The sequence below is a fragment of the Ochotona curzoniae genome, unplaced genomic scaffold (genome assembly GCF_017591425.1).
Source record: "Ochotona curzoniae isolate NIBS_2020 unplaced genomic scaffold, NIBS_Ocur_1.0 contig_2688, whole genome shotgun sequence".
Lineage (NCBI taxonomy): Eukaryota > Metazoa > Chordata > Mammalia > Lagomorpha > Ochotonidae > Ochotona > Ochotona curzoniae.
In genome coordinates, this window is record NW_024465553.1 from 1,301,444 (window position 1) to 1,319,971 (window position 18,528).

Sequence of the window (18,528 nt, forward strand, 5' to 3'; positions counted from 1 at the left end):
CGGGGCTGCCGGGATAGAACCGGTGCCTGTATGGGATCCCGGGCATTCAAGGCGAGGACCTTAACCACTTGCGCCACCGCGCTGGGCCCAATAACTCTTGAAAAAAATTGTCAGCAGGGCATGTATCTGCCATTACTATGAGGGGCTCCAAAGGAAAACATGAACAGCGGGATGTGAATACATAATTCTTTATAAATATAAGGTTATTCATTGTTGGAAAAGGCCTTGTTTGCCTCAAACAGACCAGTCCAGAGTCCCGGTTCTGCTCCTTGTCGCTGGGCAGGCTCCGCCTGCACGATGAGGAGTGTGTCCACAGCTGCCAATGGGACGCCCTCAGCCACCCTCCCCTGCAGCACAGCCACCGGGGTGACAGCTGGCAGGACACTGGGCTGGGACATCTGAATGCAGAGCTGCTCCCGTTCTGGAGACAATAGCTCATTGCCCCCACCGGGGATTTTGGAAGCCATAGCTGAACCCACAGCCACCATGCCCTCCAGGCCACAAGAGGCCTGGTTCAAGTCCCTTATGTGGCCTTTAAGACCCACTTTGGTGGGCAGCTGAGGCCCTGGCTCAGGCACCGTCCTGCAGGCGTAGTCCACTGGCACACAGTCCTGGGACACGGCTTTCTCAGGGGGTGGGGCCGAGGCCCCTGTCCACAGGATGGGGCTGGCCCTGGCCTGCTGGTGGCCTGGGGGGACGTGGTGCATCTTGTGGTGTCCGTCCTCTGCACACTGAGGACTGCCAGGCAGCAGAGACTCTGCCCCTCCATGTGTTAATGGTGTGCCACAAGCAGCTGGACCCCTCATGCTGACCCCAGTGTCCTGGCCTGAAGAAGGTTCCTGAACCTTCTGTCCAGGAAACCTTGGCTCTCTCAGCTGAATCTGAACAGACGGTCCCCTGCAATCCAGGCAAGGGCGAACAGGGCCCGCACACCCGCTCCGGGCCTGCACGTCAGGGCCCGCACACCCACTCTGGATCTGCATCTCAGTAACTTGCTCCAGCTGCTGACCCGTGCACAGTGTGCTGCGGCCCTCCTGGACAGCCACCTCCTGACTGTCCTCGAAGTGGGGAGTGGCCTGGCCATTTGCTGTAGGGGCGGAACCTAAACAGTTGAGAAAGCAGACGTCAGCTTGCACATTGTATGCTACAGGAAGTTCCCTGCACTCACTGTCCCAGGCAGTCTCCTTGCTACTTGGGATTGGTGGCAATTTTTTTAGTCACTGTTACCTGTTCACAGCGAATTTTCATTAAGAACCTATTCCAAGAGTGGTTCCACAGGTGCTCTTCGATTCCCACTGAGTGAGCGGGTGGCTCCGTGACTTCCCACTGATGACGGCCACCAGAGACCTGAGGCGTCTGCACATGCTATGTGCAGTCCAGCCCCTCCCCCTGACTCAGGGAACAGGCACAGCACCCGTGTTCACTTTCCAGGGATGCCAGGACTACAGAACTGCTCCAGAGCTGTGCGGGCAGCAGGACTGGGCCCTCAGCTTCCCATGTGCATGGAGCTGTGGGTGGCAGGAGGTAGGCTAGCCAAGGGGAGCTGCGCTCCAGACATGCAGCCACGGAGGCGACCACCTCTCCAGGTGGCTCAAGGGAGTAACCCTGTTTGACGCCTCACGATCTGGTGACCTTCCAGTTGGGAGAGAAGTCAAAACATCCTGTTTCCAGAGCTGCATCTCAGCTGGCCAGGAGAGCCATGTCTGGATCGTGGGGACCCACTCTACCCAACCTCTCTGGACCTTCCTGGGCAAACACCACAGCTGCAGCAGGGCTACCACTGTGGGGCTTCCGGTTAAGCTCAGCCTGTGGTGCTAACATCCCATATCAAAGCCTTAGCTGCTTCACTCCCAGGCCAACTTCCTGCTCATGCGCCTGGGAAAGCAGCACAGGTGGCCCGTGTGCTTGGACTCGTGGGGAAGACTTGGATGCAGTTCAGGCTCCTGGCCCAGCCCTGGCCACTGCAGCTGTTTGAGGAGTGATCCAACAGACAGAAGACCTTCATCTTTCCCTCCTCTTCTGTTACTCCGTCAGGTAAATAAATCCAGGAAAATACTCCATCCCTGCATTGACTGCACTTGGTTGAGGAACCCTAGGAAACCTCAAAGACCTCAAGGGCCACGGGGAAGGAGCAGACAGAGCATGGGGACTACAGTGACGCCATCCCCAGCACCCGCCCGCCTGCCCGCCCACTGCACTTTACCCTCACGGGCACCTGGAGCGCCCAAGGGTGGGGGCTGCTTGCAGCCTGGGCCGTGGGTAGCAGGAGCTTCAGCAGTGTCCTCAGGGGGAGCTGCAGTGCGAGTCCTTTTCACTGAAGCCTGCAGGTCCTCTGTGGCCTGGGAAGAGAAGGTGCCATAAACACAGATGAGGAAGACCTGGCAAGCCCACACTTCAACTCCATGAGGAACTGGCCCTCCGGACCCCATGCACACCTCACCGCCCCTCTTCTGGCTGCTGGCTCCCTCTGGCTGCTTGCCATCTGTCTCCTGGCTGGTGCGCTGGCGTGCGGGGCGATCCATGCGCACTTCTTGTTTGCTCAGGAATTCGTCGGTGATTCCCAGGGACTCGGCCACCTGAAGGGCAGTGCACCCATTGGAGACATCACTCAAAGCAGGCACAAGTCTTCAGAAGCGTGCCCACAGCCAAGGATCCGATTTTGTGCTGTTTTAAAATGTTTTAATTGATTGAAATGTTTATATATTTGTTTTCCTCTTATCTGAGAGACAGACAAGAGGGGTCCTTCTAAATGGTTCAATCCCCAAATGCCAGCAAAGCCAGGGCCGGGCTAGGGCAGCCGGGACCCACACACCTGCTGCCTCCTGGGATGCACATCATCATGTTAGCAGGAAACTGGAACTGGAACCAGACCTGGGACTCAAACCAGGCACTCTGCTAAGGGACGCCAGTGTCCCACGTGTGACTGAAGCACCCCAGTGACCGCTTCCATTTAGGCAGTTGCTTTGTACACTGAGGAAACAGCCAGCCAGGGAAAAGGGTGAGGGATGGAGCCGGAGGGTCAGTGTTAGCACAAGGTGGGAGGGAAAATGAAACCTAGACGCGCTGGCCTGCCAGCCCAAGCCTGCTACCGTGAGCAGCTGCCCGGGCAGCCTTCTCAGCCAGCATGCCTCCTCGCAGACTTCTCACTGGTCCGATGAGCAAACTCGCCCTGCCCGCTCTATGGCCTCTGTTCCCAGTGCAGGACAGGCTATGAGCTCAGGAGCCGAGAGCCCAGATCCCAGCTTCTCGGGAAGCCTGGGAGGTTTAGCAAGTTGCTGTGACCACAAGTCCTTTGTCCAGCTCTCACCAAGCCCCAAATCCCTGAGTCTCCCTCAGGTCTCCACCCATCTCCCCAAGTACTTTGCCACTGTCCCCTGCTCTCCCTCTCCAAATGACAGAGCTCATGGCTGCTAAAGGGACTTCCCTGAGCCTTAAGTTGCATTTATTTGCAAAGCCAATGTACAATACCAGGTCTAAGGGTCAAAGTGACAGCCATTACCAGTTATGCTGGACATGACTCATAGGAAACTCCTGGGCCTTGGGGCTGGCCCAAAAGGCATGGCAGATCACAAGGGAAGCAGAGGCCAGGCAAGCTTCATGCCTGCCACAGCCCCTGATTCAGCACTGCCCTCGCATGGCCTCCATGCATGCGCAGCTGATTTGCGCCGAGATGGCCTCATGCTTGTTTCACTTACTGTTGAAACAGCATGTGGGGGCAGGCTCTGCAGGTGAGTCCCAGCATCACACATCAGGACCGCGCCTGCCAGGTGCAAGTCCGGGCTCTCTTCCAGTTCCAGTTTCCTGCTAATGCACACCCTAGAGGCAACAGGTGTGGTCCCAGTGCTTGGGTCCCTTCCACTCACGTGGCACCCAGCAGGGAGTTCCAGGCTCCTGGCTCCAACCTGGTCCACTTCCAGCTGTGGAGGGTACTTGGGGGAGTGAATTGGCACATGTGCAATCTCTGTTTCTCCATTTTTCAACCACCACAACAAAAAAATCATATAGGTGACTACTACAAGTTGGGCCCTGTACTTAGCAAATGAAGCTTAGCAAAAAAACTATCCCAAGTATATAATCAATAATTTAAGAAAATACAGATGTGAAGGCTCTTATGGAATAGGTTAACTGAAGAATTTGTGTACAACTACCAATGACAGCCAGTGAAGATCCTCCTCTAAGAAAACCAAGCAAAGTGTACAATGCAATAAATTGCAGACCATGATAACCACCAGGGGTGTCAGGGCGCCCAATGCCCAGGCAAGCCCTTGGCGCAGACCACGATGGCCACAGGGTGTCAGGGCACCCGTTGCCCAGCAAGCCCTTGGCGCAGACCACGATGGCCACAGGGTATCAGGGCACCCATTGCCCAGCAAGCCCTTGGCGCAGACCACGATGGCCACAGGGTGTCAGGGCACCCATTGCCCAGCAAGCCCTTGGTGCAGACCACGATGGCCACAGGGCGTCAGGGCACCCATTGCCCAGCAAGCCCTTGGTGCAGACCATGATGGCCACAGGGCATCAGGGCACCCACTGCCCAACAAGCCCTTGGTGCAGACCATGATGGCCACAGGGCGTCAGGGCACCCACTGCCCAACAAGCCCTTGGTGCAGACCATGATGGCCACAGGGCGTCAGGGCACCCACTGCCCAACAAGCCCTTGGTGCAGATCACGATGGCCACACCCCACGGAGCAAGCCTGCTGGCCACAAACAGTTGCTCATTTCAGGTGGCAGGAAGAGCAGGTAAAGCAGCCAGCTCTTCTGAGACTCCCCACTGCTGACTGGATAGTGGCTGGTTCCTTGAGGGCAGTGTGGGGTCAGGAGGCCCAGGGACTCCATGAGCTACAGTGAGGTAGATGCTCACAGACAAGGGGTCCCCAGAGTCCCCCAGGCCACATGCTTCTGGATGCACCCAGCGCTTGGCTTTATCCAAAGCATGCAAAACCACATCAGTCCTGACTGACCATTACAAAGAATCCAACAGGTAAAGGCGGTGTGGTGTTGACAATGACACTGCAGTGAGAAGTGGCTGAACCACCCACAGAGGCCCACGCTGCACCAAGGACCCATCCTGGAGCGCCCTGGAGGCTGGTGCTGTCGGCGCCAGCAGGACCAGTGTGGCAGCTCCAGTTTTCTTCAGGAGCTCCTCACCTGAACAGTGTTCCCTGTCCTAATGCTCAGAAAGAACACGTGACCCGAGGGGGGCAGACAAGCCGGAGTGGCTGGGTGTGAGGCCGGCGTCCCTGCAGGCACCTCTCTTCCACAGACCCTGCCTCCTGGCTACCTCCCCCGGCTCACTCTCAGTCCAGTTACCTTCCTGTCGTTGATTTCCAGGGGCTCCTGGGCACTCGGACTGCAGCTTCCAAGGTAATCCTGACAGAGCTTCTTCACCATCACATGCAACTCCTCAAACTCCTTGTACACGGCCGGGAACAGGGGCTTTGCGAGACGACCCTCTTCAACCTTCCCAAGAGATGGCCAAAACAATACTCACCTTGAGACGGGCAGACACAGCAACAGGGTGAGGACATACGTGCCATGGCCCCTAGCAGGCCAGCAGCCCCGATGCGGGAACAGCCATGGGATAGGCTGGGCCTGGGGCTGTCATGGGGGTGCAGTGGGGCCCAGGCAGGCAGGGTTGCCTTGGGAGGGTGGGCTGGGCAGGAAAGAGCCCAGGTAGGGCAGGCCCCAGCTGGCCGCCTCCCTTGCACAGGACAACCAATACAGGTGTGGGAAATGGCCAGCCTGGGAGACATCTAGCCAGAGACCACTTACCAATGTACACTAAGCTAGGACTGGGGGCCTACTTGGCAGGACTAGATCACAGTACCCACCAGTGAGCGTAGGAACAGGGGACGGGTAATGTCAGGCTGGGCCATGACACTGACAGCACACAAGAGAATTAGGTCGGGAGTGATTCTGAAGGGGATATGTGGCTCCATCCCTATGGAACTGCGATTTCTGCTGGTTTGCTCAAGAGCTAGGAGCATTGATGGGCTGAGCTAGGCATGACCATGGAACCCTCTGACACTCATGGGTAATGGAGCTGGGGACAGGCCAAGCAGTACCAAGAGGCATGGGATGTGGGGTACACTGGGCTGCAACATCCACCAGCTCATACAAAGGCTGGAATGGAGGAGACAGATTATTCTGGCGGGGGGTGGCTAACACCTGACAGCACATGTGAGATCTGGGTCCAGGGATAAGCCTGGTGGGGAAACTTGGAAAACACCTCCGGTGGGCCAGAGCTCCCACTGATGGGCATGTGATTCAGACCTGGGTGCTGGGCAGGCTGGGCAAAGTAGCTCCACCCATCAGCCAATGTGAGGGTTGGTTCTGGAGCGGGGACAGACCAGGCAAGGATGGGCCAACTTTAGCCCACAGCATGTGCAGGAGCCAAGCTGGAATGCTGGTCATGCCAGGCTAGGCTATTACACTTACCAGTTTGCATGAGTCAGAGATAAGAGCAGACTGGGCAGGGCTAGGCTGCAGCACCTGCTAGAAAGAGTTGGGACTGAGGGCAGGCCAGGACAGGCTAGGCTTCAGCATCTAATGGCAAAGGCCAAGAAGGGCTGGGCTATGCCAAGCAAGGTCAGAGCAACCACTGGCCTGTGCAAGATCTATAGCTAGGAACAGGCCTGGTTGGGGAGCTAAAGGGACACCCTGGCTAGGTGGTGGTTCTCACTGGTGAGCGTGAGTGCCAGAATGGGAGCAGTGATATGGGCTGGACATGACAGCAGTGTCCCTCGGCATGGGTGTGGACAGTCTTGGGTGTGCCAGACTGGGCTTGACTCCAACCTTTACTGGTGCTTGTGAGAGCCAGGGTGGGTATAGGATGGGCTGGGCTAAATCTCAGTGTCCACTGCGCAATGTGAGAGCTGAATCTGGGTGTGGAACAGGTGTGGTTGGGCTGCAACACCCAACAATAAGAACCAGAATGGGTGTGGGCTGGCTGGGCAGGTTCATTGTTCCTGCCAGTCTGGGCCAACGACCCACTGGGGTGTGCGAGATCTACCACCAGGAGGGAACCTGATAGAGGAGAGCTCCTTTGTCAGGAGGCAGTCCCTGCAGGTGAGCACAAGAACCAGGGGAGGGAGCAGCCCAGACCAGGCCAGGTTACAACACCTGCCAGCATACATGTGGCTCAGGTCTGGGTCAGGCCAGGCTGGGCCAGTTCATAACATTTGCTGGAAGATCTGAGAACCAGGTCGGGGTGCAGGTCAGCAAGGTCAGGCCGCAACACCAACCAGTTCACATTAGAGTCTGGACTGGGAGCTGGCTGAGAAGGACTAGTCTGCAACACCCACCAGCATGAGCTGGAACCAGAGGCAGGCCAGGCCAGGCTACAGCACCTGCCTGCAAATGCCGCAATGAGGTGGGTCATGCCAGACTGGCTGCAGCAGCCCCAGCATGTGCACGACCTGTCAAGAGAATCTCCGGGATCTGCAGGGGCTCTCCTGTTGGGCTACTGCTCCACTGGTGAATGTGAGGCTGGGAACTGGGACCAAGCAGGCTAGGTACGGCCACAACACCTGTTGGCCTGCATGTGAACAGGGTTAAGACCCAGGCTGGGCTGACCGACTGCACCCACTGGTGCATGAGCCAGAGTAAGTGTAGGCTGGTTGGGCTTTGCTGCAGCATCAGCTGGCAGGTGCTGGGACTGGGGGCAAGTCCTGTCAAGCTAGACTGCAGAACCAAATAGAAAGTGCATAAAAGTGGGTCCAGGAGGGAAATTGTGGCACTCCTCTGGTGGGCTGCAACTCCCCCTGGTAAGCATCAGAACCAGAACTGGGGTGAAGGCCTGACTAAAAGGAGGTTGCACCCACCGGCACATGTGTGGGCTGGATAGTGGGGCTGGTTGGGTTGAGCTAGGCTTCAGTGCTCATTGACATGTATGAGAGCTGAATGGGATGTGGGACAGACTGGACCCATCTGCCACACATACTGGTAAGTACAGGAACCAGGGCTGGGGGCAGGCCTGGTGAGGGTTCCTGGGGGTCGCTCTGACTAGGCTGCAGTTCCCACTGATACATGTGAGAGCTGAGTGTGTAGTAGGCAGGATTGGGCTGGGCCACAGCACCCACTGATTGAGGCAAGAGATGAGGTCGTAGTCAGAACCAACCCAGCCATTTCAACTACCAGCGTGTGCATAGGCCGGTGTGGCGACAGAATGAGCCAGACTCTGTACTGACAAGCACGCCTGAGTCATGTCTAGGGTCACTTCAAACAAAGTTTCTCTGGGGATCCCTGAAATGAACCACTGGCTTCAGAACTCCAACCCTGGGGGGAACTGCAGTTTCCAAGGTCTGACCGTGGAGCGCACATGTTAGAACTGGATCTCCTCAGCGGCTAAAAAGATCAGTCCATGGATGCCCAGATGCACATGGAAGATACGGCCGTCCATTGGGGCCTGCAGAGGACATCTGGTACCAGTGCAGAGGGAGGAACAAATTGGTCACACCAACCAAGCGTTGACAGCAAATATCTGGGCAAAATAGAGGCTCTAAGGTGGGCCATGTCAGCCAACAGACCTTGGAAGGATTTCCTTATCCTTGAAGCAGTGAGATTGACAACATTTCAGAATTACTGGAGCAGAATCCTCAGAAAACCTTCACGCCGAAGACCCTGAGATGACTGACACTAGTGGCCATTCCCCATCTCCGGGCACCGAGGCGACTGGGAGGCTGGGTGCGGCTCCCCTGTCTCCCTCCTTCTCCCACAGGAAGAAGAAAAAGAAAATTTGTAAACAATGGTCTCACCTACTTTCCCCTAATCCTCGACCCTTCCCATCCTAATCAATTATGTAAACATCATCAAAAATAACACTTATATTAAAAAATAATTTAAAAATTTAAAAATAAAGGAAGAATGGCTCCCTGAGCGGTCACCAGTCTGGGCACATTATAGGGGCTTACCTTCAACAGCAGAAACTCATACAGGGTCACGGCGCGAGCCAGCTGTGGCAGGGCCAGCTGCATCAGGTCCTCCTGGTCAGACTGCTCAAGAAGCTGTGAAAGAAAAGCACTTGGTGAGCCTCCCAGGAGTCCTCCTGTTCCTGAAACTCAGCAACTAACTAACACTACACATGTGTCTGAGAGCCAGTCTCTCCCTTGGCTCCCCAGTGCCAGGCCCAAGGGTGGGCCCTGTGCCCGGGAAGGACACAGCAGTGCCAAGACATACCCTGGCCCTCCGGGCACACCAACCAGCACAGGCAGGTGCCTCCGGCCAGGCAGCACCATACAGAGGCCCGAGGAATCAGCAGTGAACTGCACAACCAGAGGCAGGTGCAGAGCGAACACAGTGAGGCTCACAGGGAGACATCTGAAACCGGCCAGGTGGGGAGAAGAGACCCCGCCCTAGAGCCAGGGCCAAAGCAACCCAGGCCATCCAATATGGCAGGTTACCTACCAGCTGCTGACAGCGTGATCAGACCCTTCCAAATTCACCTTTTTGATCTTTTTTATTATTATTATTATTATTTTTTATTGGAAAGTCAGATATACAGAGAGAAGAGACAGAGAGGAAGATCTTTCATTCGATGATTCACTCCCTAAGTGAACGCAACGGCCGATACTATGCCGATCCGAAGCCAGGAGCCTCTTCTGGGTCTCCCACGCGGGTGCAGGGTCCCAAAGCTTTGGGCCATCCTCAACTGCTTTCCCGGGCCACAGGCAGGGAGCTGGAAGGGAAGCAGGGCTGCTGGGATTAGAACAGGCACCCATATGGGATCCCGGGCGTGCAAGGCAAGGACTTAACCACTTGCGCCACCGCGCTGGGCCCTTGATCTTTTTTAAGATTTGTTTATTTTTATTGGAAAGTCAGATATACAGAGGGCAAAAAGGAGGATCTTCCATCCAATTATTCACTTCCAAATGTCCGCAATGGCCAGAGATGTGCTGATCTGAAGCCAGAGCCTCTTCCGGATCTCCCATGCAGGTGCAGGGTCCCAAGGCTTTGGGCCATCCTCGACTGCTTTCCCAGGCCACGAGTAGGGAGCTGGATGGAAAGCAGGGCCACCTGGATTAGAACCGGCGCCCATATAAGATTCCGGTGCATGCAAGGTGAGTAACTGCTAGGCTACTGAACAGGGCCTTAAATTCGCCTTTTTAAAACCTGGTGGTTGATGGACCCGGCGGCGTGGCCTAGCGGCTAAATCCCTTGCCCCGAAACATGCTGGGATCGCATATGAGCACCGGTTCTAATCCCGGCAGTTCCACTTCCCATCCAGCTCCCTGCTTGTGGCCTGGGAAAGCAGTCGAGGACGGCCCAAAGCCTTGGGACCTGCACCCGTGTGGGAGACCTAGAGGAGATTCCTTGCTCCTGGCTCTGGATCGGTGCAGCACTGGCCATTGTGGTCACCTGGGAAGTGAATCATCCGATGGAAGATCTTCCTCTCTGTCTCTCCTCCTCTCTGTGTATCTGACTTTGCAATGAAAATAAATCTTTAAAAATAAATAAAATAAAGTTTTGTGATTTCCTTTAAAAAATTATTAATTTAACTTAGAGAGGGCAAGAGCTTCCATCCAGGGTTTCTCACCTGCACTGCCCACCACAGCCATAAGAGCCTGAGCAGGCAGCGCAACCAGGGCTTGCATGCAGGGCCATCGCTGGGCGACAGAAGGCTGCAGCAGCAGGGCGGCCAGACTTGACCCAGGCAACATAACTGCTGGGCCAAGCACCCCTCCTCAGTATTTTAATTTTTTCTTTTTAAGGTTTATTTATTTGTATTGGAAAGGCAGATCAACAGAGAGGAGGGACAAAAAGGTCTTCCATCTATTGGTTCACTCCCCAAGTGGCCGCAATTGGCCAGAGCTGGGCTGAGGCAACGTAAAGCAGGAGCTTCGTCCAGGTTTCCCATGCGGGAGCAGGTCCCCAGGCACAAGCAGGGAGCTGGCTGGGCAGTGGAGTAGCTGGGACACAAACTGGCACCCATGTGGGATACTGGCACTGGCAGCTGAAGGATCAGCTTATTGAGCCACTATGCCAGCCCAACAACTTGGTAATGCATTGTGGCGTCATGACAAAGAAACAGCTTTGAAGACAGTGGCAAGAAGGATGTACCTGCAGGAGCTGGGCTCGGCCCCTCCACGCACGTGCCCTGCTGGCCGCAGCAGTGCCCTGCCAGGGCGGGGCGGCAGTGGCCAAGGGCTCTGCAGGAGTCGCAGGGCACCTGCTTCCTTGGGCTCCCGGGAGGCTCCGCGACCCCAGGACGGAATGAGTTTGGTTTTCCGGCTCTGTTGGCACTACCTCTTCAGCGTCTACTGACTGACCAACCTAGACGTGTTGCAAGTCGGAGAATAAAAGAAATGTTTTACACGTTAGCATGAAACCTTATAGCAAAACAATGTAAAAAAAAAAAAGCCAAGCAACATGATCAATTATGTTCTCTTTAATCCAGACACATTAACTATAACTGATGCTTTTCATTTTTTAAACATTTGTTTTTTATTGGAAAGGCAGATTTACAAAATAGAAGAGAAGACAGAGAGGAAGATCTTCCATCCACAGGTTCACTCCCCAAGTGGCTGCCAAGGCTGGAGCTTAGTTAATCCAAAGCCAGGAGCCAGAAGCTTCTCCCTGGTCTCCCATGTGGGTGCAGGGTCCCAAGCTTTGGGCCGTCCTCGACTGCTTTCCCAGGACACAGCAGGGAGCTGGATGAGAAGTAGAGCAGCTGGAACACGAACTAGGCTACAACACCAGGACCCTATGACCGATGTTTCTAGGCTTTCCTTAAGACACCCCTTCAAGCTTTCTTCCCAGTTCAGGCCCTGCACCTGGCTCCTGCAAACGGTGGTGAGAAGGGTTCTCTCGCCATCAGCAAAGTGCTGCCCCAAGAGTACCCCAGGCACTCCCAGTGCACGGGGCAAGTGCCAGAGCCAAAACTGCAGGGATCGAGGCAGCACAAGGATGGACACTGAGACACAATGAGCCTGACAGCCCCAGTGACAGCAGCACATCAGTCCTTGCTGCTCCGCTTCCCATCCAGCCGCCTGCTCCTGCGCCTAGGAACCAGCCGACCCTGGCTCCAACACCCCTTCTCCCGTGAGGGACCTGCAGCTTGGCCAGCCCTGGCTGGTGCAGTCCTCCCGGAGCCAACCAAGGCAGCAGATGAGCGGCCTCTCTCCTCCTTCCCATCCTCTCTCAGCCTTGTCTCCACTCTGCCATCGCAGCCTTTGAAGTAAACCAGCAGTTGGAACATTTCTCTCTGACTCTGTAGCCCTTTCAAGTAAATAAATAAAAAGTAACACTAACTTCACTATTCTCCTTGCAGCAAAGTCAGCAACAGGCAAACCTAGCAACAGGCAGTCCTCCCTGCCCAGTGCTGCTGCTAGTAGGAAACCCTAACCCACTCACTCACACACACTCCTATTAGAATAAGGGATTTCAGGGTCCAGCACAATAGCCTAGTGGCTAAAGCCCTTGCCCTGCATGCGCCAGGATCCCATATGGGCATCAGTTTGTGTCCCAGCCAGCCTGCTTCCCATCCAGCTCCCTGCTTGTGGCCTGGGAAAGCAGTCGAGGATGGCCCAAAGCTTGGGACCCTGCACCCACATGGGAGACCTGGAGGAGGCTCCTGGCTCCTGGCTTCGGATATGTTCACTTCCAGCCACTTGCGGGAGTGATTCAGTAGACACAAGATTTTCCCCTCTGTTTCTCCTTCTATCTATATATCTGACTTTCCAATAAAAATCAGTAAATCTTAAAAAAACAAAATGGGAATTCAGCAAAATATCAGTATTTAAAATGCATAAAAATCAGTTAATATCTAGATATTATCAATGAACAGCCCTGGGCCTGGTGCCGTGGCCTAGCGGCTGAAGTCCTCACCTTGAACGCCCGGGATCCCACATGGGCACCGGTTCTAATCCCAGCAGCTCTACTTCCCATCCAGCTCCCTGTTTGTGGCCTGGGAAAGCAGTCGAGGACGGCCCAAGGCCCTGGGACCCTGCACCCGCGTGGGAGACCTGGAAGGAGCTCCTGGCTCCTGATCGGCACAGCACCAGCTGTTGAGCTCAGTTGGAGAATGAATCATCCAATGGAAGATCTTCCTCTCTGTCTCTCCTCTTCTCTGTATATATCTGACTTTGTAATAAAAATAAATACATATTTTTTTTTAAAGATGAATTTATTTTAATTGGAAAGGCAGATTTACAGAGGAGAGCCGGAAAGATCTGTCCACTAATTCACTACCCAAGTGGCCACAATGGCCAGAGTCGAGCTGAAGCCAGGAGCCTCTTCCGGGTCTCCCACGCAGGGTGCAGGGTCCCAAGGCTTTGGGCTGTCCGCGACTGCTTTCCCAGGCCACAAGCAGGAAGTTGGATGGGAAGTGGAGCAGCTGAGACACAAACTGGCACCCATGTGGGATCCCTGAGGATGCAAGGTGAGGACTCCAGCTGCCAGGCTAGCGCGCCAAGCCCTTGGGTGCTGGTTTGAATCCCAGCGGCCTCACTTCTGATCCAGCTCCCTATTAATGGCCTGGGGAAAAGCAGAGATGTGTCAACTATTTGGGCCGCTGTACCCATGTGGGAGACTCGGGCAAAACTCCTGGCTTGACCTGGCAGAGTCCCAGCCATCGTGACCATCCTGGGAGTGAACTATTGCATGAAAGTTCTGTCTGTCACAATAAAACACGCTGGGGAGTAATGCTGATACGGAGCTGCACGCACCATGTCTCACCCGCTGGGTCTAACCCGGCATTTTGGGAGGGACAAGGACAAGGACAGGCCGCTGTGGCTGCTCCTGGAAGCCCTGCTTGTAGATCGCCACTCCCAGGGGCCACCTTCCCAACAAGGCTCTCGCGCAGACCTTAAGAACTAGCAGCTGTCTCCAGGGCGGGAAGATGCTTGCTGCTGGTGTCTGGCAGCTGGGCAGACAAAGGATCCCCTGCCATGTGACTCTGGTTCCACCCAAGTGGGCCTGGACCCCGTCAGGCTGTTAGGTTGATCTGAGGATGGGGTGGGACCTGCACCTGCCACCCAGGCAGGCAGTTACCTGTAGGCTGTGCCATGCTGGCTCCGCCCCTGCGGCACAGCCGGCCAGGGGCCCTTCTTTGGCGGGCGCAGGTAGTTCTGGGGAGGTGCAGCCCATGGCCCCTGTCCCCACGCACTGCTGCGTTAGGTCTGCATTGGCCTGCTCAGGCACGATCAGCACACCATGGCCAGGGTTGAGTTTAAAGTGCCGGGCCAGGCCACCCTTCCCGATGTACGACTTTTCACAGCTTTGACACTTAAATGTTTTGGGCCTCAGGGAGCAGCTGGCTAGGTCGAAGAGCACCTGCTTTCCCTTCTGGTCCTCGTCTTCTTCCACACTGAGTTCTGAGTAGTCGTCGGAGTCAGACACGTGCCCGTCTGCCAAGTCTTCTGTCTTGATGAACTTGTAATCCCTGGCTTTGTGCTTGGGAGGGCGAGAGACGCGCCCAGAGCGAGTTCTCACTTTGAAGGGCCTCTTCAGCTTCTCAGTGTGGAAGCTGGAGCCCCGGTCGCTGGCAGCCTCAGGTGCTGGGGGCGAGCTGGCAAGAACGGGCCGCACTGACGCCCGAGGAGCATGGAGCTGTCCTCTCGGCAGCTGTGGGCTGGAGCTGTGCCGCCCCACCAGGATGCAGCTCCTCCCAGGTGGCAGGCCCGGACGCACGGTGTGGGGCAGGACGGTGGCCAGGGGGGACATCGGCCTCTCGGGGCCTCTTGTTCCTCCAGATGTCACCTTGACACAGATGGCTTCCAGCTGCTTCAACACAGAGACAGGAAAGAGAAAAAGACATGCGACGCTTATCAGACACTTGTGCAGTGTGCCTTCAGTGCAAACCCAGCACTGACCTCTCGGAACTCTAAAGGGCGCATGCCCGTCTTGCAGCTCCTAGGGATGCGGCAGACGTGCTGACCACAGACGCACCGTGCACACTCCAGTCCACACACAAGCACAGAAATACCTGCTGAGACGCGGCCTCTGCTGGCATCTGCTCCACATGGTCACAGCACAGACACAGGGACAAGGGCCCAGACATGGGCAGGGACACCTGCACCCCTGCTCCCTGCCCACAGAGAGTCTGGATTCTGGGTCCCGCAGGCCCTCACACAGCTGACATGCTGCGAGATGATGGTGCAGAGCAGGGGCTCTGCCGTCCGGGAGACCCGAGTGGACTGACAGGCTCATGGCTTTGTGTAGGCCCACCACTACTGCGGCATTTGGGGAATGCGTCCGCAGATGGGAGAGCATGCTGTCTTTTGAGGAGATGAAAATAATGATTTTTGGGCCCTGCATGATAGCATAGCAGGTAAAGCTCTCACCTTGAATGCTCCGGGATCCCACATGGGCACCAATTCTAATCCCAGCAGTCCTGCTTCCCACCCAGCTCCTGCTTGTGCACTGGGAAAGCAGTGGAGGACGGCCCAAAGCCTTGGGACCCTGCATCCGTGTGGGAGACCCAGAAGAAGCTCCTGGCTTCTGGCTTTTGATCACTCAGCTCCAGCCGTTGTGGCCCCAAAAAGAAAATTTTTTTTAAAAGAAATGAGTAGAGCCCGGCGCGGTGGCGCAAGTGGTTAAGGTCCTCGCCTTGCACGCCCGGGATCCCATATGGATGCCTGTTCTAATCCCAGCAGCCCCACTTCCCTTCCAGCTCCCTGCCTGTGGCCCAGGAAAGCAGTCGAGGACGGCCCAAAGCTTTGGGACCTGCACCCGCGTGGGAGATCCAGAAACGGCTCCTGGCTTTGGATCGGCATAGAATCGGCCGTTGCGCTCACTTGGGGAGTGAATCATCGGACGGAAGATCTTCCTCTCTGTCTCTCCTCTCTGTATATCCGCCTTTCCAATAAAAACATAATAAAAATAAATCTTTTAAAAAAAAAAAGGAATGAGTATATCCTTTGCAGCTGTACTCATGCATTTTTTTTTTTATTGGAAAAGCAGATACACAGAAAGGAGGAGAGACAGAGAAGCAGATCTTACATCCAATGCTTCACTCCCCAAGGGGCCGCAACAGCTGGAGCTGAGCCGATCTGAAACCAGGAGCCAGGAACTTCTTCTGGGTCTCCCACATGGGTGCAGGGTCCCAAGGCTTTAGGCGTTACAGATGTAAACACACACAGCGTTACAGATGTAAGCACACACACACAGCGTTACAGATGTAAACACACACAGCGTTACAGATGTAAACACACACAGCATTACAGATGTAAGCACACACAGCGTTACAGATGTAAGCACACACAGCGTTACAGATGTAAACACACACAGCGTTACAGATGTAAACACACACAGCGTTACAGATGTAAGCACACACAGCGTTACAGATGTAAGCACACACAGCGTTACAGATGTAAGCACACACAGCGTTACAGATGTAAGCACACACAGCGTTACAGATGTAAGCACACACACACAGCGTTACAGATGTAAACACACACAGCGTTACAGATGTAAGCACACACACAGCGTTACAGATGTAAGCACACACACAGCGTTACAGATGTAAGCACACACAGCGTTACAGATGTAAGCACACACACACAGCGTTACAGATGTAAACACACACAGCGTTACAGATGTAAACACACACAGCGTTACAGATGTAAGCACACACAGCGTTACAGATGTAAGCACACACACAGCGTTACAGATGTAAACACACACAGCGTTACAGATGTAAGCACACACACAGCGTTACAGATGTAAGCACACACAGCGTTACAGATGTAAGCACACACAGCGTTACAGATGTAAACACACACAGCGTTACAGATGTAAGCACACACACAGCGTTACAGATGTAAGCACACACAGCATTACAGATGTAAGCACACACACACAGCGTTACAGATGTAAGCACACACACAGCGTTACAGATGTAAACACACACAGCGTTACAGATGTAAGCACACACACAGCGTTACAGATGTAAGCACACACAGCGTTACAGATGTAAACACACACAGCGTTACAGATGTAAACACACACAGCGTTACAGATGTAAACACACACAGCGTTACAGATGTAAACACACACAGCCTTACAGATGTAAACACACACACAGCGTTACAGATGTAAACACACACACACACAGCGTTACAGATGTAAGCACACACAGCATTACAGATGTAAACACACACACAGCGTTACAGATGTAAGCACACACAGCGTTACAGATGTAAACACACACACACACCCATGAACACACAGACGCATGGCAGAGGGATGTGTAGCTGGCGACACCTGTGCAGGGTTGGAAGGTGAGCAGGAGCCTGCAGCTGTCCGCCCCATGGGAGGATGCCCACCTTTTGTGTTGTAATGACACTGTCCCCTGCAGTGGCCCACTGCGCGGGCTGTGGCACAGGATAAGCCTGCTTCCACGTGGGAGTGCTGGGGACTATGCCCCACCAAGCTCCCAGGAGGCACCCGGGTCCGTCAGCACGTGCAGCCAAGGACGGAGTCCCGGGCCCCGCCTCTGGCAGGCACGGGGGGAGGAAGAGCCCCGACCTTCCTCTCTCTGTCCTGCCACTCGGCCATTCAAGTAAGCAGTTATCTGGGTCATGTCTGACCTCCTGATAGTTTCCAGTTCCTCAGGGACCAGGACGCGGCTGGTGGCCTTGCGGGCCTCAGGGCACAGTGGGGACAGGGCGTCCCAGCAGAACGGGGGTACATCCTGCAACATGTCAGCTAGAACACGACGCCCTCGCCACTCGGCTGGCATTAGACAGAAAATGTGCCACGTCCAGTGGGGGAGGACAGGGCCCTGGACGGCAGCCACCCCGCGCGCCCTTGGCGCGTCACTGCCTCGCTCTGAGCACCAAGGACTAGCAGGCCGGGCCCAGCTGGGGCGGGGGCGACCCGTGCACCCCAGCTTCCACCAGCTCGAGCGAGCCACGCTCACACCCGCCGAACTCCCGGGCCCGGACGCAGCCCTCAGCGGCCACCTCCACTCTGCCAAGGCTGGGGGAGCAGCGAGCTCAGGGCGGTGCGCGGTGACCGGGAGGACCGGACCTGGGGCGTCCGACGCCCCCGGCCCGCCCGCGCCCCGGTGCCCGGGCACCGCAGGACGAAGCGAGGCGCGCGCCCCGACGCCCGCCCTGCCCTCGCGGGGCTCCCCGGCCACCCCGCGGCCCGCCGAAGGGACGCGGCCGCACGGCGGGGGCGCCCAGGGCCTCAGTGTCCCCGCTCGCCCGCTCCCGGGCCTCACCTGGGGCGGCAGGCGCGGGGACGCGGGGCCGGGGCCCCGCCGCGGGGCCGCCTGCCGCGCCGCGTCCCGCAGCACCACCGGGGGCGGACGCGCCCTCGTCACCAGCTCCAGCACGCGCCGCAGCTGCTCGGGGCCCAGCGGGGCCAGGCGCCGGACGCCGCCGCCCTCAGCCTCAGGGGCGGCCATGGCGGCGGGAGCGGGGACTCGAACTCCGGTCTCCGTGCGACGGACGGCGGCAAGGGATGTGCGTCACCTGGGAGCCGGGCGGCCTACGAGGGCCCCGCAGGCCAAGACACCTCAGCGGGCGCCGCGCTGCTGAGGCTCCCGGGGCGGGACCCTGCTGGCCCCGCCCCTGGCCGG

The 18,528-nt window shown here is 56.2% G+C and overlaps 1 protein-coding gene across 1 annotated transcript; it reads right to left on the reverse strand.

Moving 5' to 3' along the window:
* Window positions 1-174: 174 nt before the first annotated feature.
* Window positions 175-18,354, reverse strand: ZNF839 (zinc finger protein 839). The gene is made up of 8 exons (XM_040975680.1): window positions 18,169-18,354; window positions 13,992-14,723; window positions 11,061-11,273; window positions 8,915-9,007; window positions 5,313-5,462; window positions 2,436-2,576; window positions 2,216-2,339; window positions 175-1,102 (listed from the first exon to the last, which is right to left on the reverse strand). The coding sequence occupies exons 1-8, from the start codon at window positions 18,352-18,354 to the stop codon at window positions 204-206; spliced, it is 2,538 nt and encodes an 845-aa protein (XP_040831614.1). The 3' UTR covers window positions 175-203.
* Window positions 18,355-18,528: the final 174 nt, after the last annotated feature.